This window comes from Triticum urartu, chromosome 7A (genome assembly GCF_056163025.1).
Source record: "Triticum urartu cultivar PI428250 chromosome 7A, HENAU_Tu73, whole genome shotgun sequence".
Classification (NCBI taxonomy): Eukaryota; Viridiplantae; Streptophyta; class Magnoliopsida; order Poales; family Poaceae; genus Triticum; species Triticum urartu.
In genome coordinates, this window is record NC_141879.1 from 738,116,879 (window position 1) to 738,143,958 (window position 27,080).

At 49.9% G+C, this 27,080-nt stretch overlaps 4 protein-coding genes and 1 pseudogene across 4 annotated transcripts; 3 read left to right on the forward strand and 2 right to left on the reverse strand.

Moving 5' to 3' along the window:
- Window positions 1-3,116: 3,116 nt before the first annotated feature.
- LOC147962507 (uncharacterized) lies at window positions 3,117-3,668 on the reverse strand. The gene has a single exon (XM_087534210.1). The coding sequence runs from the start codon at window positions 3,666-3,668 to the stop codon at window positions 3,117-3,119; it is 552 nt and encodes a 183-aa protein (XP_087390336.1).
- A 1,063-nt stretch (window positions 3,669-4,731) lies between these two features.
- Window positions 4,732-5,172, reverse strand: LOC147962508 (uncharacterized). Its single transcript, XM_087534211.1, has one exon. The coding sequence runs from the start codon at window positions 5,170-5,172 to the stop codon at window positions 4,732-4,734; it is 441 nt and encodes a 146-aa protein (XP_087390337.1).
- Window positions 5,173-9,838: 4,666 nt separating this feature from the next.
- LOC147962509 (uncharacterized) lies at window positions 9,839-11,105 on the forward strand. Its single transcript, XM_087534212.1, has 2 exons — window positions 9,839-10,246; window positions 10,401-11,105. The coding sequence occupies exons 1-2, from the start codon at window positions 9,839-9,841 to the stop codon at window positions 11,103-11,105; spliced, it is 1,113 nt and encodes a 370-aa protein (XP_087390338.1).
- A 4,333-nt stretch (window positions 11,106-15,438) lies between these two features.
- On the forward strand, window positions 15,439-20,951 carry LOC125519526 (uncharacterized; annotated as a pseudogene).
- Window positions 16,821-18,090, forward strand: LOC147962510 (uncharacterized). Its single transcript, XM_087536236.1, has 2 exons — window positions 16,821-16,831; window positions 17,640-18,090. Exons 1-2 carry the CDS (start codon window positions 16,821-16,823, stop codon window positions 18,088-18,090), a joined length of 462 nt encoding a protein of 153 aa, XP_087392362.1.
- Window positions 20,952-27,080: the final 6,129 nt, after the last annotated feature.

Here is a 27,080-nt window from a genome sequence, read left to right on the forward strand (position 1 = left end):
TTGCATGCTTCAGTTTTTCATCAAGTCTGTAACCTGATTATGTTTTGCCATGTTCACATGCTTGCAATTGTATTTTCTGATCCCTTTTGGCTCAAGGTCACTAAGGGACTTTTGTTAAGCTCTTTGAGTAGCTCCATGCCATGCTTTACTTTGCCATGTTCAGGTCATGTAGCATATAGTTTTATTGCTTCGAAGAGTGCTATCTGATCTGAAATTCCAGACAAGTGTTAATTTCACTAAGTCTGAAATCTGTTTACCATATGCATTTTTGCCATGCTTGTTTGAACCTGTTAATGGATGATTTGGTCGTAGCTCAGTGTTCATCTTTTGTTAAGCATCATGAATGGATCCCTGCCATGTATTTTGTTGTCATGTTTGGGTGCTGTAGCATGTTCATCTTGTTGCATTTAGATGGCTACTTGCTGTATATCGCAGAACGTGGTCATATTTGAATTGCTTGCCATTTCCAAACCGTAACTCCGATTCTGGCGTTCTTTACATCGTTTTCAAGTGATTCCATCTCATCTTTCCAGTGGCACACTTGGTTTTCCAAGTTGAGGCCAGGTTCATGCATTCCTTGTCCAATCATGCATATGCATCGCATACCGCATCCCGCATATCATACCATCTTCATGTGTTGGTTGTTTACTATGTTGTGTGCTTCTTTCCGGTGTTTGCTTCTTCGGGTTGGATCCGGTAACGTCGTGTTTGTGAGGACCCGTTCGTCTACGCCCGTTTGTCTTCTTCATGGACTCGTTCTTCTTCCTTGCGGGATTTCAAGCAAGATGACCTTACCCTTGAAATCACTTCTATCTTTGCTTGCTTAGTTGCTCGCTCTTTTGCTATGCCTATGCTGCGATACCTACCACTTGCTTATCATGCCTCCTACTTTGTTGAACCAAGCCTCTAACCCACCTTGTCCTAGCAAACCGTTGTTTGGCTATGTTACCGCTTTGCTCAGCCCCTCTTATAGCGTTGTTAGTTGCAGGTGAAGATTGAAGTTTGTTCCTTGTTGGAACATGGAGATGTTGTTCCTTGTTGGAACATGTTTTACTTGTTGGGATATCACAATATCTCTTATTTAATTAATGCATCTATATACTTGGTAAAGGGTGGAAGGCTCGGCCTTATGCCTGGTGTTTTGTTCCACTCTTGCCGCCCTAGTTTCCGTCATATCGGTGTTATGTTCCCGGATTTTGCGTTCCTTACGCGGTTGGGTTATAATGGGAACCCCTTGACAGTTCTCTTTGAATAAAACTCCTCCAGCAAGGCCCAACCTTGGTTTTACCATTCGCCACCTAGCCTTTTTCCCCTGGGAGTCGCGCATCCCGAGGGTCATCTTTATTTTAACCCCCCCGGGCCAGTGCTTGTCTAAGTGTTGGTCCAAACTAGAGCCACTTGCGGCGCCACCTCGGGGAAACTTGAGGGCTGGTTTTAGCTGTACGTAGTGTTCATCCGGTGTTGCCCTAAGAACGATATATGTGCAGCTCCTATCAGGATGTCAGCGCATCGGGTGGTCTTGCTGGACTTGTTTTACCATTGTCGAGGATGTCTTGTAGAACCGGGATACCGAGTCTGATCGGAATGTCTCGGGAGGAGGTCTATTCCTTCGTTGACCGTGAGAGATTGTCATGGGCTAAGTTGGGACACCCCTGCAGGGATTTGAACTTTCGAAAGCCGTGCCCGCGGTTATGGGCAGATGGGAATTTGTTAACGTCCGGTTATAGAAAACCTGAAGTTGACCTTAATTAAAATGTATCAACCGTGTGTGTAACCGTGATGGTCTCTTTCCGGCGGAGTCCGGGAAGTGAACACGGTGTTGGAGTTATGCTTGACGTAGGTTGTTTTAGGATCACTTCTTGATCATACTTTCTCGAACGTGCTTTGCCTTCTCTTCTCGCTCTCATTTGCATATGTTAGCCACCATATATGCTAGTCGCTTGCTGCAGCTCCACCTCATACTTTTACCTTACCCATAAGCGTAAATAGTCTTGATCGCAAGGGTGCGAGATTGCTGAGTCCCCGTGGCTCACAGATACTTCCAAAACCAGTTTGCAGGTGCCGTTGAGTCCGTGCAGATGACGCAACCAAGCTCAGGAGGAGGTCGTTGAAGATCTTGTCCTTTGTCTTGCTTCGTTCTAGTTGATCAGTAGTGGAGCCCAGTTGGGGTCGATCGGGGACCTTTGTCGCATTTGGGGTTCTTCTTTTATTTTGGTTCCGTAGTCGGGCCTTGATTGTATTTGGATGTTGTAATGCTTTATTCTTGTAATTGTGTGAAGTGGCGATTGTAAGCCAACTATGTATCTCTTTCCCTTATGTGTTACATGGGTTGTGTGAACATTACCTCACTTGCGACATTGCTTTCAATGCGGTTATGCCTCTAAGTTGTGCTTCGACACGTGGGAGATATAGCTGCATCGAGGGCGTTACAATCACCGTGTCCAAATCATGCTTGGAGCCCTCCCTGAATTGAGCTCTCCTTGCCAGCCACCACTCTAGCAAACAGTCCTCCGGCTCCGAGATATTGCCCTGTAAGCTCAATGCCTCAAAGATGTAGTGCCACACTTCTCTAGCGTAGATGCACTGATCAAGAATGTGTTCCGCGTTGTCCTCCTCTTGAAGGCACGTGTAGCAGGCGGAAGGGGAGTCCTGAAGGCCGTGCCTCGCTCTTCTGTCAGATGTCCAAATCCGGTGTTGTACTGCCAGCCACACAAAAATTTTACACTTGAGGAGGGCCCAACTCTTCCATATGCATGAGGCGTAAGGGACCCTCCCAGCACCCAAACAGAGCCTATAGTATGTGGACTTGGCAGTGTATCTGCCAGATGGGTCCGCCGGCCAGGAAAAGGAGTCTTCGCTGGAGGGGTCACAATTGATCGTACTGATCGCAAGGTTGAGGTGTAAAATTTGCATGTGGCCACCAAAGTTAACTTCACCGACAATGTCAAGCAACCATCTCGCATTCTCTAAGCCTTCCTCAACCGTGCGGCAGTTGATCGTTCTTGTGTCCACCAAAGCATGGATGTAAGGTGCAATGTCTTTAACTACGAAGCCATGGATCCATCTATCTCTCCAGAACAAAACTTTTTTTTTGAGGTAAAGCAAAGCTTTATAAATCAACGGTGGCTGGGCATATCGCCCAACACACGATCAGCCACACTGGGCGGTACAGTAGTGTTCCACTCCATACAAATGTCTGGCAAACACATCCGGCCTATTTGAGCTAGCTCATGAGCTACAGAATTTGCCTCCCGACGGCATGCTCGTATAGTGAACTTTGAAAACCACATCTTGAGTTGTAGTTTTATGTCCTCGATGGCTGCAGCATATGGTGAAGAGTCCGTTTTCCCAACATCCAGAGCCTCCGCGAGCAGCTGTGAATCTGTTTCGAAAACCACTCTAATGGTGCCTAAGTCTGTTGTTGTCGCCACTGCCGCAGTCATTGCCCCGATCTCGGCCGCAAAGGCGTCCGCCGTGTGATCCAGCCTGCCCGCTCGGGATGTTATCACATGTCCTTCTTCGTCCCTAGCGACCACGCCCCATCCACCCATTCTTCCTCCGGGCGTAAAGGCACCATCAAGGTTGATCTTAATCTCATCATTAGCGGGAGGGGCCCATGCAATTGAGGCCGCTTTCCCTGGCCGGTTATACACTTCTTCATATTCCATTGCATCGCATCTCGTACGTCCGACTACCTCCGATACGTGGATAGGCTGCCCCCCTTCCCGTTTTTTGTTTCTGCTATTCCACCAATGCCACCAAAATATCACAATAAGCATCATCTTCCTCTCATCTAGCTCCCACAATTTATCGAGCATTGCATGCACCCCCCCTGATATCTTCAAGCTGCATACGTCCCTTTTCAAGGCCCATTGCCCGCCATCCCTCCTTGACCGTTTTACATTTGATGAACAAATGTTCCCCATCCTCCTCCACCCGCCCGCAAAGAAAACAGCGAGAGTTCTCCAGCTTCATCCCTCTCCTCATCAGGTTAGTGCATAACGCCAGGGAATGGTGCTTCATTCGCCAAATAAACATCTGCAGCTTAACTGGGCAGCGCATCTTCCATATCCGTTTCCATGTCGGGTCTTCATGCCTCTTGAGCTGCCCCACGCCAGCAGTGCTCGACCCAGGCGCCCCTGTTTGTGCTTGTTGACATAGCTCAACATGGAGTTTGTAAGCACTCTTGACTGAAAATTCGCCCTTGGGATCAAAGTGCCAAGCATTAAAGTCATCTATCCCCTCTCGAAGGGGAATGTTAAGGATCTGTTTTGTGTCCTCCTCGCAAAAGGTGTCCCGGACTAGCTCCTCATCCCAGCTGCCAGTAATTGGGCTAATGAGTTCACTGACTGTAGTGAGAAGATTCGCCCCCCTTGGTGTGATTACTCGCCTTGACCATGATCTGGGTATCCAAGGATCCGACCAAATATTCACCGTAGCCCCGTCCCCGATCCTCCAGATGTAGCCCTGCTTCACGAGGTCTAGGCCATGCAAAATGTTGCGCCATGAATAAGAGATTCCATCATGGGCTACAGCATCGATCACGGGCCGTCCTGGGTAGTATCTCGCCTGCAAAACCCTTGCGCAGAGACTGTCGGGGTTCTGGAGGAGACGCCATCCTTGCCTCGCCAACATCGCCATATTGAAACTATGCATATCACGGAATCCCAAGCCCCGCATTGCTTTCGGCCTAGCAAGTTTGTCCCAGCTTATCCAATGCATTGGGTTTTGCTAGTCCTGTTGACTCCACCAAAATTTTCCCATCATCGTGTTCAATTCAGCACAGAAGGTCTTGGTGAGGTCAAAGCATGACATGGCGAACGCGGGTATACCCTGAGCCACGCCCTTCATGAGTACTTCTTTGCTTTCTTTTGCTAGGAGCCTCTCTTGCCAACCATGGACTCTCCCACACATGTTGCGTTTAATATAATTAAAAGCCTTCCTCCTTGATCTGCCGACATGTACCGGGAGTCCTAGATATTTCTCATTCCAATCCTCATTCTGGATCCCAAGGGTTCCTTTGACTGATGCCCTCTCAACATCGCCCGTGCTCGGACTGAACATGATAGCGGATTTCTCCGTGTTAATGCATTGACCAGAGCTGTCCTCATATAGTTGTAGCGCCTCCCGGAGGGCCGCTGCCTCTTGCTGCTCCGCTTTGATCAACAGCATGGAGTCGTCCGCAAAAAAGAGATGGGACACACAGGGCGCCCTTGGGCAGATTTTAACTCCATGCAATGCACCCCTCCTTTCTGCATCCATCAAAGCTGCTGTCAAACCCTCCGCACAAATCACAAACAGATAGGGGGACGTCGGGTCTCCTTGCCTTAGACCCCGAGAAGGACTGAACTATTGAGTAACCTCACCGTTTACTCTGATTTGATAGCGCATTGTCCTTACACACTCCATTACTAGCTCGACCCACCTTCTATTGAAGCCTAGCTTGATCATCATGGCCTCCAAGGAACACCATTCTACCCTATCATAGGCTTTACTCATGTCTTCTTTGACCACCGCATATCCAACCTTGCCGGTTCTCTTGTTCATCAAGTAGTGGGAGAGTTCATAGGCTATAAGCACATTATCTGTGATGAGCCTTCCTGGAACAAAAGCGCTCTGGTTCTCTGAAATAATGTCAGGGAGGATTATCTTCAGGCGATTTGCAATGACTTTTGACACCAATTTGTACACCATGTTGCAAAGACTGATTGGTCGTGGATCCTTGATCCTTCTCAGGTTCTTAACCTTTGGTATGAGCACGACCATTGTATCATTCCACCCTTCTGGGATTTCTCCTCCATCCAGGACCGCAAGCACCTCTTCCACTATCTTATCTCCCATGAAATGCCAATGCCGTTTAAAAACAACAGCCGGCATCCCATCAGGTCCCGGCGCCTTGAGATCGCCAATATGATCTAGAGCCGCCTTGATTTCTTCCCGAGTAAACTCTGCATCCAGTATTGCATGCATTTCTGGAGTCACTCGCGTTTGGACCTTGTTGATCAATTCAGGCATTCGGTGGGGGTTGGAGGACGTAAAGAGTTCCTGAAAAAAGGAGCACACATAATTAGTTAAATCCTCTCCTTCTGCTACTACTTCCCCATTCTCCCTTCTTATCTCCTTGAGCCTATTGGTTCTCTTCCTAGCCGACGCCACCGACTGTAGGTATTTGATGTTACGGTTGCCCCCCTTCAGCCACCACATGTGAGCTCGTTGTTTCAACTTTGCATTCTTCTTCTCCTTTAGATCGTGGACTAGTGCCCTCAACCTTGCTTCCTCCTTAATTTTCCCATCCGACACTGGCTCCTTCATGCACCTCTCCAACTCCCTACGTGCCTTCTTGATCCTCCCCTTGAGCTCACCCACCACCTCTCTACTCCACGTCCCCATCTGCCCAGCGATCGTTTTTAAGGCTTCGGTTACATTCCCCCTTCCTCCCTCGCAACCTCTCTCCCATGCATTCTTGATCACCTCCTCACACCCCTCCTCCTGCAGCCATCGAGCCTCAAACCTAAATTTATTATCTCCAACTCTCCATTTCTTTTCCTCCCCTTCCAGCTGCACAATTATCGGTCGATGGTCCGAGTGTCGTGGTTCTCCGTTGATAACTACAAACTGTGGAAACATGTCACACCACTCCTTATTTGCCACTACCCTATCAATTCGCTCACAAATGTATGTCCGCAGCTCCTTACTATGGTTCCTCCAAGTGAAGGTGTCTCCCTCATACCCAATATCCCGCAAGTTGCAGTGATCAAGTGCCTCCCTGAAAGCGTCAAGGTAGTGCTGCGGCCGATCTGCACCCCCCACCTTCTCGTTGCTTGCTAGGATTTTGTTGAAGTCGCCAAAACACAACCACGGCCTATCTGCTTGATGTTGTTGCTTCAGAATCTTTAGTAGCCTCCATGTTTCTGTTTTCCTCTTCAATTCAGATTCTCCATAAACCCCCGTAAGCCGCCAGACTGATCCATCCTCCCTGGTTACATCCACATCCACATGCCTCCTCTCATATGATCGGAGAGTAACGTCAACTCCCTGCCTCCAGAACAGTGCCACCCCTCTCCCACTTCCTTCATCCTTCCAAGCGACCATGTTGGCGAGCCCCAACAGCCACCAAAATCTTCCCAACTCCTTTTCCTTCAGCCTAGTCTCACACAGAAATAAGATATCGGGATCCTCCATTCTTCCCAGTTCGAGAAGAGATTGAACTGTCGGGCCGTTCCCGAGTCCCCGACAGTTCCAACTTATGAGTTTCATTGCTCCCGGCGGGGCTGCACTTGCAACCCGGCCGATATGATCATGTTGCGCTCGTCCACTACTGGACTGGTATCCTTCCCTCCTCTTCCTTCCAAGCTACTGCTGGTACCGCCTCCCTCCGACTTACTCTTCTTCGCCGAAGCCGGTTCCTCCACCTCCATGCATTCACCATCCCTTTTCCTGAGTTTAACCCCCAGTTGGTCATGTTAGACACCGCTTTCCACCCTCTCCCTCCTTCTGAACTTCTTCCCTTCTTTCTTTCCGTTATTCCCTTCTCCACTTAACCCCGTTCGGCCTGCAACTTCCATCTTATCCTGCTCACGTTCCCCTTCTATAGCTACCTCTTTTGGTTCTATGCCAGATTTTACACCATTAGGCGCAACCTCCACCACACCATTCGGCTTCTCTGGTGTAGTATCCTTTGAGTTCTGCGTGGTTAGCCCGAATTGAAGAGCTCTGGCAACGCTACCTCCTGTTTGTTCCCCTCCTTTCTCCTTTAGCTTTAGCGGGCTTGTTACTTCCTTCTCCTTCCCTCCTGCTATCTTATCATTGCTTCCTGATACAGCCCCCTCCTTCCTCCAAGATGGGGCATCGCTGCCCAACCCACCAGAACCTCTGCCCCAGCTGTACTGCCTACGTTCTCCTTGGGAAAAGTTCCCCTCGCATCCTCTCCCTCCACTCAGACTTCTACCACTACTGCTGCGTTTCCCCTCATTCCATCTACCTCTCCCTCCTTCCTCCTTCTTGTGGCTGTCCTCTGCTCTCATCCATGGGCCATACTGGGGTTCTTCACCTCTCACAGGTTTCATACTACACTCCTTCTCCCCATGTCCAATAATCCCGCAGGTGTAACAGAAATATGGCATGTGTTCATACTCAAAACGGCACCAGAGTAGTTCTTTCCTTTTCTTCTTCTTACTACTGTCCTCTCCCTCCGCTACCTCCACCAGCATGTTGCCATCTGACTTCCTCTCCCTGTCCAGCACGAAGCCCCTCATGATCGGTTCCTTAATGTTCAGTTTCACTTTCACGCGGAGGTACTTCCCCACAGCTCTCCCATCATGCCCTACATCCACCTCGACTAGTTCGTGAAAACCTGCGCCAATGCACTCACCTGTGGCTCTGTTCATATACCCGAGTGGTAGCCCAAACACACGGAACAATATTGGGATCAGGTTGAAGTCATATTCATCTACCGTCTTCTCCGGGTCGAAATCCTCCATTACTAAGAGTTCCTTATCAAACCACCACGGTCCTTCCTCCAGTGCTCGCCTCCAATCCTCCGGTTGACGGAAGGTAAATAAGAACACATTGGACTCCACCTCTTTGCAATCCACACCTTTAATGGGACACCAGATCCTCCCCGGCGTTTGCCCGATCACGCTGGCATGTGCGGGTTTCTCCGAGAAGAGTTTTCCCATCGCCTGTGGTTCCTTGGCCGCCCAGTCCGCTGCCTTCCCTATCTCCTCCTCTCCAATCTTCAGCCCTCTCTTCTCTGCCTCCGACAGCTTCAACCCCCTCAACAGCCCCTCGACTCCTTCCATTCCCTCCCCTCCGCCTTCAACCTTCAGAGACCAAGAAACCCTAGGGATCGACTCGGTGGTGTACGACCGCGTTCCCTAGCACGCGGAAGGCTTATCGTGGATGGGATGGATTGGTGGACACCTGCTGTGGCGGTTGATGCACGGGAGGGGAAAGGATCATCGATTTCGAGATCCCCGCCGCCAGGAACCCTACCCTTCACGCGATCGCCCTCGGGATCGCCACTCAGGAAATTACGCCAACCGCCACCGAGAGGGGCGGACAAAAAACCTACAAATTTACTAGCAGTGGGAAGGAAGTCCAGAATAGAACTTTATTACCCACCCCAACCGCAATATGCACCATACTGTCAAAGACCGCACGAGCCTCCTAGTCCACAACCATGGGTAGCCCTTGCCGCGGCCTCTCGGGATCCGTCCGCCTCAACCACTCCCACCTCACTCTTAAAGCCAAGCCTTGCAGCTGAAGGTTGCGGACACCCAAACCACCAAGCCAAGTAGGTTTACAAACCGAATTCCAAGCCATCACGCTAGGATTGTTACAACAGACTGTCCATGGTAAGCTGCGATCACGCCGTGCGTGAAGTCGTGGGAGCGTGCGCGAGCATGGGCGTCGTGGTCACCGCAGGAACCGGTCCAGGTGGTTGTCCTCCTGTGTGTGGGCCGCGGTCGGGTTTCCAACACTGAGGCCACGGTTGAAACCCCCGTCCGTCAGTCGCGAGCTTCTCACGCTTCCATTCCTTCGGGTTCGGGTGCCGGCAACGACACGTTCGCGAGGTTCGATTCCACGAGCAGCAATGCTGATGGATTTGTTGGAGATAAACTTTTTTTTGAAGTTTTGTTGGAGATAAACTTGAGTTCTTCAAGAGCTAGCTACGTGTGCCAAAAGGGCGGAAATCCAACACGACCGCATCGAGTTGAATACAATACGAATACGTATGCACGTGGACTTGTTTGGAATAGAATAAACCCTAACGAACGAACGAGGTTGTTGCTCATCTCGACCCGTACTTAGTGGATCGATAGATCCCATCATCATCATGGGCCTTTCCTTCGGCAAGACTGCAACGTCACCCTGGCCGGACCTCCCGCCAGAGCTGGCCGCCAAAATCCTCGCCCGGCTGCTCAGCCACACGGATCGCCTCAGCTTTGGTGCCGTGTGCCGCGGCTGGCGCCTCGCCGCGAGGCAGCACCGCTTGCTGCTGCCGCCGTCCATGCCATGGATCAACATCGGCAGCGGCGCGTACATGGATCTTGCCGGCAACGGCAAGGCTCGCCGTTTCGCCGCGCCCGAAGGGTACCGTGCAGGTGCCACCTCTGGCAGCTGGGTCCTCTACCAGCACGAGCGTTCCTCTCGGTTCTTCCTCGCCGACCCTTTGAACCCTTCTATGCCGGCCATCGAGGTCCCGTGCCGCTACGACCCGAGCGACGACACTGGTGACGGCAGAGTGAGTATGAGATTCTGCCAAGACGGCACTTTCCTGACATGGCCCCTAAAAAAGATGGTTGTGTGCTCACCTCATCTCGTCGTCGCCACATCCGCCTACAATGGTCCACTCAAAATTGCATGCTTTCGGCCAAGCAATGGAACGGTGGATCCAGCGACGTTTTTCTGGTCGGAAGGAGATTACTCGCACGGTCATCAATAACCATGATTGGCATGATGATTGGGACTTCATCTACGCGGATATAGCCTTCCACCATGGGAAGGTCTTTGCTCTGAGCTTAACAGAGAATCTCTTTGCCTTTGATTCGTCCATCGAAGAGATGTCGCTATCTCAAACTAGAAGTCGCGTCGAGCATGCCATCAAGGAAGGGCCAGCTACAGCGGCAGGTGCCGCGGTAGATTACTACAACCACCACCTGGTCACGTCTCCGGACGAACAAAAACTACTAATGGTGCGGTGGCGAATCCCTTTACGGGAAGATCGGACCAAGTTTCATCATCGAATGATGGATCTGCAGGTGTTCGAGGCGGACTTGCGGAAGGGCCGGTGGTCCGAGGTCAAGGACTTGGGTGGCCAGGCCCTTTTCGTTGGCCAAACCGGATCGAGGGCGCTTGCGGTGGGTGGTTTGTCAGATCAGATGTTCCAAGGGAATCGTGTGTTCCTTCTCGGCGATGATTGGGCACAGTTACATCCTACACGCCCCTGGTGCAAGTGTTTCGACTGCAAAAAACTCGGCTATAATGCTCCTAGCTATTGTGTGTATGACATGATGAGCAGGGAAGCTAGTTTAGTTTCTTTAGGTGGAGGTCATTGTTCGATGGAGTCTCCCGAGATGGCATGGTTTTTCCCCTCCGGGTGAAAAGATCATAACTTTTTTATGAAAAAGAAGGGCAATTTTTCATGTTGTGTAATTAGTCTTTTGAGATAATAAATGCATTGTAACTAGTCAATTAGTAATTTTGTTAGCGAATATACTATGGGTCATCCTATCTGGCTCGGTCTGGCCCAACTCAGAGATGGATGTCGCCTGTGATGACAAAGACGGAAGAGTGTGCATGCGTAGATGCCTGAACTCTACCTCCCCTGCTCATGTGTTCTTCTCGTCTTCCTCTAGTTCTCTAGTCGAGTGCTAGCTCCTACTTCATCTATTTAGTCTCATTGGACCTTCCTCATATTTTGGGTCAAAGTTTGATCGTAAATGATACCGTGGGAGGCTGAAGTGGATACAATTTTCTATGGAGTGTAGTACGAATGATTGCTTAGAAAAATTCCAATAGATACAATCCAAATAATCAACATAGGAAAAACTCCTTCAAACATCCGGTTGATCTAATGACGAGTGCTTTAGAAAATTTCGCACCTAAAGCGAGCCCTTCTATTTTGGTAACGTCAATCCTTTTATGTCCCACACAGCAAAACAGTACTCTCTGCCTTGAACTTACCAAAACAGAAGAGCCCGTTTTTGTGAAAATTAATATGAAACGCGAAAGTTGTTCGAAAATACTCTCCTCTTCTATATCCTTACCAAAACAGAAGAACTCACTTTTTTGGAATTTGATTTTGAAACCTAGAAGTTGTTCCAAAAGACATAGTATCAACTTCATACTAATCATATTTTGGAGGTCACGCTCCGTTAAAATGACAGTGCCATCCACATACTAGAGGATAGACACACCTCCTTCAACCAGATGCGGGATAAGGCCCCCAAGCCGACTATCCTCCTTAGCCTTGGCAATGAGAATAGCGAACATATCTGCTATAGCATTGCATATAATTGGCGACAGGGGGTCACCTTTCCCCATAATTTTCTTGGTTTGGAAATAATGCCCGAAATGAAAGAGGACACTTGCTGCCTCAATTCAGTTGCAAAAACATTCATGCGAATACCTTGTTGAGGGAAATACCAGTTTACTTTATCGTATGCGTTTTCAAAGTTCACCTTACAAATAACTACATCAAGCTTCTTTGTGTGCAGCTCATGGATCGTCTCATGAATGATCGTCTCCACCTTAATGTCCAAAGCATTACCAATTGTTAGGAGAAGATCTTTTTATTTCTTGTACTCACCACTAATACGCTTAGCGCAACCTCGAAGGAATTGTATAAGTTGCCATATTTTAAATTGCCATTTCGCATGCCTCCTTTGGTTTATAGAAATTTTGTAGGAATGATTACTTTGTAGACCTTTCATTTATAGGAATGGATTCCTATTTCTATATAGGGTAGGAACCAATCCTTCACATTTCAAAAGAAAAAAAACACTTGCATAGACTTAATGCAAAAGTTCTTATACTATGAATCAAATAAATTATTTGTCTTTACAAGAATTGAGATACATGTCAATCTCAATTCCTATGATATTGCTATTCTATGAAACAAAGAAGGCCTCGGTGTTAGTAACTCCTATAGTCTCCTTTGATAACTCATGAATTACAATATCGAGAAAATCTTCCCTCTCAAAACAAGATATTTCAAAGGAAAAAAACAACATTTATTTCCCGGATGAGCCGCCTCACCGGAATCCAAAAAAAGATGAGTGTGGCTGCAGATACTTCCCTAGAGAGCATGAACCGTCACCGGACCAAATTTATGCGCCCACTCAACACTCATCAAGACAGGATCCAACTATTCACAGATCGGAGAGAGTAAATTGTTAGCCCAACTAGATTGATGGCCCGATAGTGCTATCTCTCTCAGGTCTAAGCTCCCAATAGTGACACTGAACATAAAATTCCATATGACATCAAAATTATTCTTATTCTTCTCTTTCTGTCTCTGAATACTATTAAAATCACCACCCAACAACATAGGTGGATATTTCGAACCACAAATCCTAGCAAGCTCAGCAAGGAAGTTGTGTTTAAGCTCAATTTGTGCTACCCCATAAACAGTCAGAAGAGCCCATGAGAAGACATCATTTCTCGAGCAAACATCATGTTTGACCACGAAGTCATAAAACTCCATATTCAGAACCTCAAGTTTAGAATTATTCACACCTTCCCCTTGGGAGTAAGAAAAACGATGAGTAATCAACAGGTGCACATAAGAAGTCTAGAAAAGACGTGACAGAATATGAATGACCCGCCTCCATGAGAGCGATGAAGTCCAAATTTCTATCTCTAGAAATATTTGAAATAAATTATCTTTTATCTGTCTCGAAGATCTCTGCTATTCCAGAAGATTTGTCACATTCATCATGAATATTTTCTTTTGACATATACATCGCTCCATAGAAAGATCGTATTGCTTCGTAGCGTGGGTACGACGAACCTTTGAAGGTACTAAAGAGTCAACAACACGACTCTTGGAGCGATTTACTCAATCCAAACCCAAATGGCCTCTATCATGGAAAAAAAAGGTAACATGTTTGTCGTGCCGTGCAAGACGACAATTTTCGTGCACGAAATTTGATTGCCACGTACTCTCATAAGAAAGATACACATCAGAGAAAGTATCACGTGATACCATTTGTTAAGTGCTACCACGGAAGACAAATTTAAATGTTACAAAAATCATGATTTTTTATGGATGTTTACAAGGTATGTGTCTACAACCCCTAACAAAATCAAATTCAAATTCAAAATACACATTAAGAAACAAAAAAGACAAATTCATGTGTGAATACTGTCAATTTTGCCGACCTTTTGTCTTTTTTGGCACTATTCATGCTATATTTGTCATTTTTTTCTCAATGCACAATTTGAATTTGAACCTGGAATTGCTAGGAGCTTTTATTTTTGCTAGGAGCGGTACTCCAACCCTAGCCGCCGCCAGGGCCGATCCCCCTCCCTCCCTCCCGCCGCTGCCGGAGGACGCCCCCGGCCTGCGCCCGGTGGCCGACAGCGGTGGCGAGGGTTCTCCTCGCTCCCATGTCTCAGGGGCGGTTCGGGCCCCCTATGCGCGTGGAGGCGCGGCCGATCTAGCGAAGCGGCGGCGTCCGCCATGGCTGAGGCGGCGGCGGCAGCGGCCGATCTAGCGAAGCTGCGGTGATGACGGCGAAGGCCACTCCTGCCTCGCAGCGGGCGATCTATGCTACAGCGACGCGTCATCCGGTTTTGGATCGGCGACGGCGTCGAGGGCCTGGTGAACTGCTTGGCAGCACCTCCGGTCAGATCTAATCTGGTCAGTGCAGCCGGCGGTGGTGCTCATCTTCTCCGACGAAGGTGGCCGGCCAGAGGTTGGGTGGTCAGATCTCGAGATCCGTCATCTAGTCCCGGCTGCGAGTTGGGGAGATAGAGTTGCCGGTGAAAACCGAGCCGACGGCAGGCGATGGCGGTGTTCTGCGTCGTTACCTTGATGAAGGCATCGTCGTGTAACTAATGTCGACCCACTCGTGTTGCTCCAGGGGAAACCCTAGGATCTGGTTTTCCGGATCGGATGATGGCGGCATGACGGTGTCCTTTCTTTTTTGGGAGCATCGAGCAGCGTTGGAAGTCAGAGGTAGGAGGCGGAGAGGCTTCATCTTGCATGGAGCTTTGGTGGAGATATCAAGTCATGTCTGGCCGACAGGTGCTACACTTTGTCATACCTGGTCGGCAGGTGCTACGCACGACATATCTTCTAGAGACTTTAAGCTGTGTCGGCTGGTGGTACTTGGCGGTATGGTGCTGAGGTGTACCGGCGGAGACCGCGGCGTGCTCAATAGTTAGCGCGCAGGGAAATGGTGGCGTTGGGCACCGTGCTGGCATCGACGGCAGCTAGACCGGGCAAGGGTGATACGTCAGTACAACTCTGAAGTTGGAGTGGTGGCAGTTGGCGGCAGCGGCCTCTGAGAGCGCGTCGGACCGGTGTGTGCCCCATACCCGGCAAGTGGCTTGGTTGGGGCCTCAGGTCTTACATGTTAGGCTTGGCTACGAGGTCTGTGGTATTATGCCTGGACTATCAGCATCCCTTCATCAATTAGATAGGAATAGCGACGGATGTTGCCTAGACGGAGGATTCAGACTTACTATTGTATTTCCTTGTAAGATTTTGTGTGAATAATTAATAAAGTGGCTGCATGCATAGGCCAAGCGGGAGGTCTTCCGCCTTCTCTAAAAAAACAAAGATGGAATGACCGATGTGGACGACGAAATGCGGCGGCGGTGGGAGGGCGCGCTCCTTGACGCGGCCTCCGACGTGCCCACCGAAATGCCTCCATCAATGAAGCTTGTATATTCGTATTAATCTGGCATTGGGACCGACGTGAAGGGATGGTGGAGGCGCGCGGCATGGCCGCCGCTACCGTCCGGTCCGCGAGCAGCCACTGGGCGCTGCACGAGGCCACGGCCAACGGCAGGACGCGCGCCTGCCGCTACCTCGTCCAGGACCTCGGCTTCCCCATCGACCCCCTCTCCGACACGGGCGAGACGCCGTTGCTCCTGGCTGCCACGCTCGGCCACGCCGCGACGGCGGCCTGCCTCCTGGAGCACGGCGCCAGCGCGCACGCCCAGGACCACGACGGCAAGACGCCGCTCCACTGGGCTGCCTACAATGGTACGCACGCACGCACCTCGCCGACACTGGAGCACGCGAGCGCGAGGTTAACAAGCTGACGCCGTCGTCTCGGCCGTGCTGCAGGGGACCTCCTGCTGGTCGCGCTGCTCCTGGACAGAGGCGCCGACATTGGCACGGCGAACCCTCGTGGCACGGCGCTGCATATCGCGGCCACGCAGGCGCATCCGAACCTTGTCGCCTTCCTGCTGCGTCATGGTGTCGATGTACGCATTGCGCCGCCGTTCTGTTTGTTTGTTTGTGGAGCCGAACAATTTAGGGTGTGTTTGGTTTCCCGCATTAGTCTCAGCCTGGCCCGCGCGGGAAGAAAGTGTCCCGTTTGATTGCCTGCGTTTACTATGCGGCCCGCATCCACGGAACTTAAAGCACGTCCAGGCCAGGCCCAGGGGAAACGCCCGAATCGGCAGTAGCTCGCGAGCCTAGCTCGGGCGAGGTAGGGAGGGCGACGCGCTTCTTCCCTCGTGCGAGCAGGGGAGATGGCGTGAGCTCGCCCGCATCGCCAAAAAATCGGCGGGAGGATTTCGGCTCACCTCCCGCCGAGTCCATCCTTATTTAGCCCCTCCCTAACTGCCCAACTCCCGCCACCATTCTCCCTCCGTTCGAGCTTTCCCGCCGACGCGCATCGGCACCGACGAGCAGGTAAGCGGTGCATCTTCATCGGTCGGCGGTCCACAGCGTCGGCGCTCCTTCACCGGCCGGCGTTGATCTTCCACGACCGTCCCTCCTCATCCTCAAGCTGCAGCGATGGCCTCTATGAGTTCAATCTCCCTTTCTCTCTGTTCCTTCTAGCTAGATCTGAGCTGCAGCTAGGGTTTGATCTGGATGCATGGTTGATTAGTGGTCTGATCTGTGAGCTAATATGGATGATTGCTACGGTGCGACTGCAATTTGTGGTAGGGCTAGATGTTCAAGCATGTGGTAGGCTAGATTAGTATTAGAGTTTGAAGTTGAACCTTGTGCTTGTGTTGAATCATGCTTAGATCTATGATTTGTAGCTATTGGTGGTCCATTTGTAGCATGTTGTTTGTTGTAGATGTATGTTCTTGCTCATAGATTATCCAGTATCCTTGGTATGATTGCGATGAAGCATGTGCTTACTATGATAGTGATGAACCATGTACATGTATGCTCCTGCTTTCATGGATTTTCCGGTATGTTGTGTGCTATGCTTACTGTCAATGCATGCTACGATTGTAGGACATGACCACGCAGATGCAAGATCTTAGTCAGGCCCTTGTCCTGTCCGACAGCCAGTTTGCTCCATTGTTTGTCGAGGACTCGCAGCCTATGTCCGAGATGGCACGTGATTCAGAGGTGTTCGCATCTAATTCCCTCTATGTGTCAGTGGTGCTCATTGAGCCAACTCCTGCTGCTGCTGCTGCCGCTGCAATCAAGCTAGCAGCAGCAAAGGCAAAGAAGGATGGTAGGTGGAACAACATGAAGTGGCAGCCGTTCATGTCCACGTTCATGTTGAACAAAATGTGTGAGCTCATCTCTAGTGGAGTTATGACTGACAAGGGCTTCAAGGAGGTGCACTTGAACACCGTTGAGAAGCAGGTGTTCGAGTTCTGTGGGTAAGAGGTGTCTGCCACCCAGGTATATAACCACATGAGGAAGTGGAGAAGTCGATGGATCCAAGTGTCCAAGCTGAGAGACCTTAGCGGAGTCACATGGGATGAGAACACTTGCTCCATAGTTCTGGAGGCAGAGCACTACGTCGGCCATGTCGCGGTTAGCTCACAGCACCCTTCCTTTTCATACTGTCCACCATTGCCTACTCCTAATCGCAACTAACAACACTTGTGTTTCATTCTTAGGACCACCCAAGGGACGATGAGTTCCTCAACACACCCATCCAAAACTACAGCCAGATGCGAAAAGGGAGATCCAAGTGTCCAAGCTTCTCCTTCGGGCTGGCAACTGGGAAGCATGCCATGGGCTCGGGTGAGCCTCTTGGTTCTCCCATGCCAGACTTCCCTGGGACCCCGGACGTCGAGGTCCTTGATGGCCCTGACAAGCCCGCTGTGAAGCCCTTCGATAAGCCATTTGACCCCGTCCATGATAGGAAGAGGAAGAGAGGAGGCCTGATGGAGGAGGAGATCAATGTCTTTTGCAGCATGACTGAGGCGGTGAAGGAGGTGGCAGCAGCCATCAGGGAGTGCAAGCCCCTTGACGTCCACCCTGACCTGTATGGCACTGTCATGACCCAGGGTGGCTTCAACGACGAGGCTCTCATGGCAGCTCTCAGCCACCTGCTTGACAACAAGGCCCTGGGTGTTGGGTTCGTTGCCATGGCCGACCCTCACAGGGTGTTGTGGCTCAGGAGCTGGCTGGGCAAGCACTACTACTAGAGTAATGCTGCCTGTGAGCGTGCATGATCCCCGATGGCGATGGCGGTGGCGACGACGACGACGATGACGATGACGACGTGCATTTTGTGTAGTTAGGGCTCAAAAACTATTTGATGGTCTGTATATTTTGGCATTGTTGAGGAAATCGTTAACTGGTAACTGCTCGGTTGGCTGGCGAGTAGGGGATTAATAGGCTAATCGGCAAGTTAATCGGCCATTTAATCAATTAATCAGACGATTTATCAGTTTATCGGCTACTCGGTGACCTTATGAGTAGGGATTAATCGGCAAGTTAACTGGTTAATCGGATGAATTCTTGAAATTTTGGTGAGGTGGTATATACTAACCCCTCACACTGATGATGAACTTGCGGTGGTAGGACGACACCCTCTTTTGGATGTGGTGGTAGGTTAACACCAAGGTAGTGGTAGGAAGAACTTGCTATGCCGTATGATCATGCATGCTTTACTTCTCTTCTGCTCCATTGTTGTTTGTGTGCTACTTTGCTCTAGTTGTGTGCTCAACTCTTGCTCTTGTGCATTGCTAGGGCAAGTGGTATGCCGTGTTCATCGGTAAGGTCCCAGAGGTTCATAGTTCATGAGAAGAAGCCAGTGCACAAGTGGTATCGTATAGCAACAACACCCATAGAGGGTTCAAGACTAGGCAAGAAGCAGAAAAAGCTTACTCCGAGTGGGTGCAAAAGCACGGCAGCAGTATTGACACTCGCAAGGTTGGAGGTGTCAAGGTGGATCGTCATTTTGAGCTGAAGCTGAAGAACTGCATCATCTTCGCCCAGTTCATCGCCATTGCTGTGCTGTGGCGTTGGTGTGCTAGGTGTGAGTAAGCTCACCAACTAGGGTACAAGGTAAGCACAACATGTACGCCGTATGCAACCAAACGCCATGTTCACGTGCCGCTCGGGCCAATGCAGGCAACCACAGAAAGTGCACTTGCGTTTTACCTAATGCAGAGACACTAGATGCAGGCAACCAAACAACTAGCAGATGGCGTATTAGGGCCTGTTTTTTCTCGACCAGACTGGATTGAGAAGTGTATGCGATGGAGGAACTGTTCACAACGGCAACCAAACACGCCCTTATAGTTTGTTTTGTGCAGCCGAACAAGCTTCTCTGCCGTGTCTTCACACCCTTGGTCTCATCGATTCTTGGCGGCTCACTGGAATGCATGAAACTGATCATTCAGGTCAGGTGCTACAATGATTTGTCTTGTGCTGATTGATCATTGAGTTTGTGTTAATTGCATAAGAGTGTGGCTAAATCTTAGTTGACTGAGACTTAACCAAGTCTGTCTTGTGCTACATTAACATTACTCTATCTTTGTGCTGATGAATCTGTAAGTTTGTATTCATTGCATAAATCATAGTTACTTCTTTGATTGATCGCGCTTCTGTCTTTAGTATCACTTGCAATGCTTGGTTCGCCGGAGTCTCGTAGAATTTGTTCATATCGAATTTCCCCCTGTTCCAAACAGAGCCCATACCGTACTAGGTTCGATAAGAACCCAACTTGATCTTGATTCCGCAGATCAAAGAATTAGAACTAGCTTGCTTTGAGAAAGAGTTTACCGAGCTTCCTCCTCTAATCTTAATGGCCACTCAACTGTATGAGTGTCGGTGCACTGAAACTGTTGTGGAAATGTTAACTAGGCCGGAGCTAATGTTAACGCGGGTGGATCTTCTGGAACGACCCCTCTCTTGGTAGCATGCAGCCGCCGCGGCAACATCCGGCTCGTCGAGTGCTTGCTGGAAGCCAGAGCAGATCCAAACAGTACTGATGAAGTGAGCATACTGAACCTCCTCTGCTGCCACATTTTATCCTTGTCTTTTTTTTTGCAATCCTTGGCCTTGATAAAAAAATGTTCCCAAAAACTAACTCATGCTTTTTATACTCTGTAACAGCTTGGTAGGTTTCCGATAGAAATCGCCGCTGTCCATGCCGAGAGGAAAGTCGTTCGAGCTCTGTTTCCTGTGACTCAACGCCCTCCAACTGTGCTTGGTTGGAGTGTTGCTAGCATAGTGAGACGTGTAAAATCTGCTTCTTACAGGGAGCGGGTAATGCCATATTACTGTTCGTTATATAGTACTAGTACTAATTAACTTCTCATGAGGGGCCCTTACTCTTGTTTCTCTAAGTTTTTTTTTAGAATCTCCATGTTTACCTGGTAAGTGATTTCCTTCATCATCTAAAGACAACATATTTAGGTTGATATTTTTTATTTTCTGCTTAGATGGTTATTATTTAGGTTGATAGTTTTTATCTTGTGTTTACATGATCACATGTAGGAGGAAAGATGAACTAAAACTACAAGGAAACAAGGCCTTTGAAATCAAGGACTACGATGCGGCGATTCCTCTGTACAGCATGGTAACCTCTCTTTTGCCATTGATTGTTCTTGTATGCACCTGTTGGGATGCAAATGTTCTGTTTTTGTCCTAGTGGCAGCAAAAACACTACGAAATTGTCAGGGTATATCCCCAATCAATTCAGATGGTTCAGATCTACATTTCTGAAAATGTTGACATTCAAAAACAAACATGTAGGCACTGAAGCTCGACGACACGGATGCCACCTTATATTCAAACAGGAGCATCTGTTGGCGCTGCACCTTGGTGACGGCGATGAGGCTCTTTCGGACGCCCAGGCCTGCACCAGGGTCTGGCCTGACTGGGAGAAAGGATACTACCGTTAGGGAATGGCCTTCCCCTTGTTGGAGGTGATCATCGGCCTCATTTAATTCACCTATATTCTTAGCTCATCGGTCGAGATGGCATCCGATCCGGTCATGCTTGTGTTAGGATTACGTCAGTGTTTGTTCCGCGTTTAGCATGGCATTGGAGCTTGATCAGGGGAATCCAATCATCATCAACGCCCTCCGGTAAATCCACTGCATGCACTTGTGTCCTCAATTCCTCATCATACAAACTAATCTTACGTTCCACACGTGACTGTGTTATGTTCAAACTTGTGCAGGGATGTCTCGGAGCGAGTGGACCGTGTCGCAAGATCGCCGTGCTAGGAGAAAATGGATGCAAGGCAGAAATCAGGTTTTGTCTCGGTTTGTGTGATCAAAACAGTAGAAGGTTGTCCTATCGTCCATGTTCATTGCGCTGGTGTATATTGGATCTATTATAGCCTTTTTGCCCTGTCCGGATGACGGGTGGTGCAGCCCTGAGTGAGTGCTGCTGTAAATAGCTTTTGCTGCCTGTTATTTTCAGAAACTTGTTCTCCTGTTTGCTAGAGACCTTGTGTTTGCTTTTGCGCTGGATGCTTTGAACTTCTGTCGTGTTGTCAAGATAACTTATGTCCTGTCGTGTTGGTAGCTTTTACGACTGTTATTTTCATAAACCTGTATGATTTTAGCGTTGTTAATGTTAGGCGGTGCCTAGTTTGCTAGAGACCTTGTGTTTACTTTTGCACTGGATGATTTGACTCTCTTGTTGTCAAGAGAGCTCCCGTCGTGTTATCATTATGTCTCTTCATAGTGGAAACTGGCCAAGATGCCTTTTGGCTGCCTGTTATTTTCAGGAAACCTATATGTTTTAACGCTGTTAGCATTAGGCGGCTGCTGATGAATCTGTAAGTTTGTATTCATTGCATAAATAATAGTTAGTTCTTTGATTGATCGCGCTTCTGTCTTTAGTATCACTTGCAATGCTTGGTTCGCAAGAGTCCCGTAGAATTCGTTCATATAGAATTTCCCCCTGTTCCAAACAGAGCCCATACTGTACTAGGTTCCATAAGAACCTAACTTGATCTTGATTCCGCAGAGGGAGCGGAAGAACAGGTTGTGCTCTCCTTCGGTCGCGCAGTCGCGCTGCCGAGCACGTCGCCGATGCAGAGCGCGGGAACAGATTGCTCTCCTTCGGTCGCACAGTCACGTGGCCGAGCACGTCGCCGCTGCATAGCGCGTGAACAGGTTGCTCCCCTTCGGTCCCGCAGTCACACTGCTGAGCATGTCGCCGCTGCAGAAGCGCGAGAACATGGTGCTAGTTCTCGCCGTTTCCGTTTCTCATGATTATTTCACAGTTAATAAGGTGCTAGCTTGCTTACGGCATCTCCAGCCGTTGGCCCCCCCAGGACGCATAAAAATCATCCCCTGAGGGCGAGCCGGCGATACACTCAGCGCTGGGGGCGGTTGTGCACCCAGTCGTCGCCCCCAGGCGTTGAAATTGGCCCACTTTGCAGCCCAATTTCGGCGAATAAACGGCCCATATAGACGAGAATAGGCCCATATTCGGCGTGGTTTCGCCGTGTCTCGGCGTTCAATTATCAACACAATTATTTCTTATCACATATTTCATCACAGAAAAATCAAATACTTCAACAAAATAGTACAACAACAAATAGTTCAATACAAATTATATAGTTCAACAAATAAAAACTCGTATTTCATCACACGGCGTCCCCCTTGAGCCTCCATAGATGCTCAATCAAATCTTTCTGCAGTTGATAATGTACCTGTGGGTCTCGGATCTCCTGACGCATACTGAGATACGCAGTCCAAGTTGCCGGTAGCTGGTGATCAACTTCGGCTAGAGGACCCTGCCTGTAGTATGGTTCAGTGTCAAACACTGGGTCTTCTTGCTCGCTCTCGATGATCATGTTGTGCAAGATGACACAACAAGTCATAATCTCCCACATTTGATCTTTGGACCAGGTCTGAGCGGGGTACCGAACAACAGCAAATCGAGATTGGAGCACACCAAATGCCCGCTCGACATCCTTCCTGCAAGCCTCCTGAAGCTTCTCAAACCAGGCATTCTTGCCTCCTGCCACAGGGTTTGAGATCGTCTTCACAAATGTCGACCATCTCGGATAGATGCCGTCAGCTAGATAGTACCCCTTGTTGTATTGGTGCCCATTGATCTCGAAGTTCACCGGAGGAGAATGGCCCTCAACGAGCTTGGCAAAAACAGGAGAGCACTGCAGCATGTTGATGTCATTATGAGTTCCTGGCATACCAAAGAAGGAGTGCCAAATCCAAAGGTCCTGTGTGGCTACCGCCTCAAGCACCACACTGCAACCGCCTTTGGCGCCTTTGTACATCCCCTGCCAACCAAATGGGCAATTCTTCCATTTCCAATGCATGCAGTCGATGCTTCCAAGCATCCCAGGAAATCCTCTTGCTGCATTCTGGCTTAGGATCCGAGCAGTGTCTTCCGCATTGGGTGTTCTCAAGTATTGTGGCCCAAACACTGCCACCACTGCCCGATAGAACTTGTAGAAACACTCTATGCTGGTGGACTCGGCCATGCGCCCATAGTCGTCGAGTGAATCACTGGGAGCTCCATATGCAAGCATCCTCATTGCTGTCGTGCATTTCTGGATGAAGGTGAATTCAAGAGCGCCAGTGCAATCCATCTTGCACTTGAAGTAGTTGTCGAACTCCCGGATGGAATTCACAATCCTGAGGAAGAGCTTTCGGCTCATCCGATAACAGCGCAGAAATGTTCTCTCGCCATGAAGTGGAGTATCGGCGAAGTAGTCGGAGTAAAGCATGCAGTAGCCTTGGAGACGATGCCGGTTCTTTGCTTTCACCCGCCCCGGCGCCGCGCCACCTCGCCGCGGCTTTTCATTGCTCGCCAGCAGCTGGGCGAGGGCGGCGAGCACCATGAGATGCTCTTCTTCCTGGACGTCGGCCGCGGCTTCCTCCTCCAGCAGCGCGGCGAGCTCTTCCTCCTCATCCGAGTCCATCGCCGAGACAGACAAAATGCCGAACACCTTGCGCTCGGTGGGCGTGTACCCGCCGTTAAACCGCGCCTCCGCGGCCGGAAACGGCGGCCGGAAACGCCCAGCTGCTATGGGAGGGGCTGCCGCGACGAAGCGCTGCTATTTTCCGGCGGGGAATGGCTATCTAGCGGAGTAGGGCGGCGGCCGTCGCCGGGATATAGCTAGTGGTGGCCGAGGGCGCGGGGGTGCGAGGCGAGTCGGGGGAATAAAACCTTGACTTTTCCCTGTTAGTGTGGGCCAGGCGTGCTTTTCCCTAGCGCCGGAGCCTCCAACTGCTCCCCAGCGCGCCGGGTTCGGCCTGTGACCGCCGGGCGGAAAAAAGGTCCGAACCGGCGATTTTCGGCGTCCTGGGGGCGCGACTGGGCCGTTTTTTCGGCGCCGGCGCCGAAAAAGTGGCCTGAGGGGGCCTGTTGAGGGCGCGGCTGGAGATGCCCTTAAGCTTGGTTTCAGAATTGACGGTGAAACATCACGTGCTAAATTTTTACGCAGTGTGCAGTGGCGAAGCGTGAATCAAATATTAGGAGGGGCCAAATAAGTGTATATGGCATAGAAAAGGCTAGGATGATCAGAGACGCCAGACGATTAGTAGAGCAATTAGCAGATAAGTAAATGTATTTGGTAAATTGTCCTTTTGGAAGGAGGGGCCAGGGCCCGGAATTGTCCCCACTACGCTCCGCCACTGGCAGTGTGGTTGGGTGAGCAGTTTTTCGTAGTGCTGCAGTTTTGCATGGCAAAGCTCCTGAATTCCAAGTATCTTATTTGTTGGTGTTGATGGAGACGGCGAGCAGCAGCCGGTGTCGTCGTCGTCTGCTTCGTCTACCTTCGGCGTCCTCAACAGGATGAGCCGGCCTGCCTGCTCTTGTCGGCAGCGCAACTTGAGACAGTCTCAGGGGAGATGAGGGCGTACAATGGCAATCGATTAATTCTGTTTCCCCTGCTCGATTGATCGTAGGCCCTAAATAGATCGTTTGCCGGCCAGAGTCTAAGCACAGATGAACAGTAGGAAATTACCAAGCTATCCTCAAACCAATCTTTGAGTCAAACACTATCAGCCGTTGGATCAACTTAATACTACCTCTTAAATTCGGTAGTATGATGTACCGTAAAAAATCTCTAATGGTAGGCCATGGAGGAGAAGAAGCGAGAGAAACCTGAAGATATGGTAAGGATGCATCTGCCAACAGGGATGCAAACAAGACTTATGACCTCAGAGCAGAGCATCCATCATTGCCAATAGGATTGGGGGAGTTGATGAGTCCAATATTTCATCACTTTTTACTCTTTATTTACACTGTGCTGTTAGGATTGTAAGCTTTGTTCAATCAATTGATCTGAAGCTAAAACCTACTCTATTTGTAGCTAGAATTAGAAAGATGTTATTCCTTCTGGCTAAGCTACTTGGCTTTGACTTCCAGACATTGATTAAGCAAGAAAGGGGATGTAAAGATAGTACTGCCAGCTTGCCAAGTGTGTAGCTAGTTAAAGATGTTATTTCTTTACTTTCTTTTCTCTATTGCATCGATTAGGATATGTTGTCATTCAAGTAAACTTGTAGCAATCTGCTTGACAAATGATTTACTTATCACGGAAGTAACTTGTAGTAGCAGTGGATTGTGGCCACGTAAAAACAGTGTATTGAAATTGTGAACCGGTGCTAAGGTTTTTTTTGTAGTTCAGTCAACATGAAGCTGTTGGTACCTGATCTCAATGCAGAGTGGAGAAAAGAGCTAACTAGTGCTAGTGATCTTCGCTTTGCACTTCATCTTATTCGAAAGTATCTCTGCCTTGGACATGGTAATTGATAACTGAAAACCATTCCCAGGTTTACCCATGGCAAAGTTTAGTTCGCGGCGATGTCATCGATAGTGAAGTTGAAGGTTATGTGGGATTTATCTTCATGTCACTCTATGGCAATGAATCACATGCTCATGTCATTTGTCCACTCTGAGAGCATCTAAAACCGGACCTCTCAAACCCGTCTCATACGTCTGGGCAAGCCGCCTGGTCACTGTCCGGTCTCGTTTTTTCGATCTAGATGGACGCCTCAAGCGGGCCTTAAACGTACGGACTGACCGGCACCCCCCATATCCAGCCCAAATATGGAGCGGATATGGGCACGCCTGGGCGCGTCCGCCTGACAAGCCCGGCCCACCACCGACACCTCAGATGTCCCACAAAAAACCCCATCGGCCTCGTCGGTCTGAAACCCTAACTCACTCACTCTCCTCTCTCGCTCCGTCATCTCCTGTCCCCTCACCGATTTTGATCGAATCCAGCGCAATGTCGAGCTTCAGCAGCCGCTCCGATGACGAGGTGGATCCGGAGTACGAGCTTGCCCTTCGCATTGCCTTGGAGTGTTCCAAGGTGGACACCGGGGGCAGCTCTGGATCTGCAGCCTCGCCGCAGCCGCCACTTCCCCGTCGGCGCATCTCGGATGCCGGCGCTGGTGCCTCCCGGCCCATGGGCAACTTCGACAGGCGGCCGGCGCTATCTGCGCCTCTCCTACACCGTCCCTCGCCCTGTCGGCTGCTGCTCCCCTTTGTGGGTAGCGGTGGGTGCTTGTGCTCGCCTTGCCGACCCGGATGCGCACGCCAGAGCTCTGTCCGCCGCCGGCGTGGGCCCGCGGAGCCCGACGAGGACGAGCGGCTCCTCCAGTGGGTCTACCGCCGGTCGCTTATGATGACGGAGACAGGTGCTCGCTGGCTCCACCGAAAGAACGTGAAGGCTCTCCAGCTTGCCATGGAGCAGTCCGAGCGGGAGGTGAGGGACAAGGCGACGGAGGCGGCTCGGCTGGCCAAGCTCAGGCGCCAGCATGACCGTGTCATCCATCGCCTCATGGCCCTCATCATCGTCGAGTCCTCCTCCGATGACGACGACGACCACGGCTCCTCGTCCGACAAATCGGACAATCCTCCCCCAGCTGCGGACTCCTACAGTAGCGCCGGAGACCGGAAGGGCAAAGGGCCGGCAGCGAGGAAATGGTGAAGGTGGCCTCTATTTATGTCTGATTATCGTTTTTAGTGTTTGAACTTGTCCGACGATGAACTGTGCCGACCTTTTGGATGATGTAGAGTGGGTTTATGTGCATTTTATTCTCTGTTTCATGCCGATTTGTTTGTATGTTGTTTGATCATGTAGAGTAGTTCATCATGTGCATGCATAGTATGAATATAGGGTACTCGATATGAGATACGCGGATGTGAAGAGACAAATTTAAGGCATGCCGGATTAATGCCTGCG

Bases quoted from the DNA above. Each gene is read 5' to 3' on its own strand.
- LOC147962507 (XM_087534210.1), bottom strand. From the start codon at position 3,668: ATGGAATATGAAGAAGTGTATAACCGGCCAGGGAAAGCGGCCTCAATT.
- LOC147962508 (XM_087534211.1), bottom strand. From the start codon at position 5,172: ATGCTGTTGATCAAAGCGGAGCAGCAAGAGGCAGCGGCCCTCCGGGAG.
- LOC147962509 (XM_087534212.1), top strand. From the start codon at position 9,839: ATGGGCCTTTCCTTCGGCAAGACTGCAACGTCACCCTGGCCGGACCTC. The intron at 10,247-10,400 runs GTGAGTATGAGA...CGGTGGATCCAG, and splicing joins ACGACACTGGTGACGGCAGA to CGACGTTTTTCTGGTCGGAA.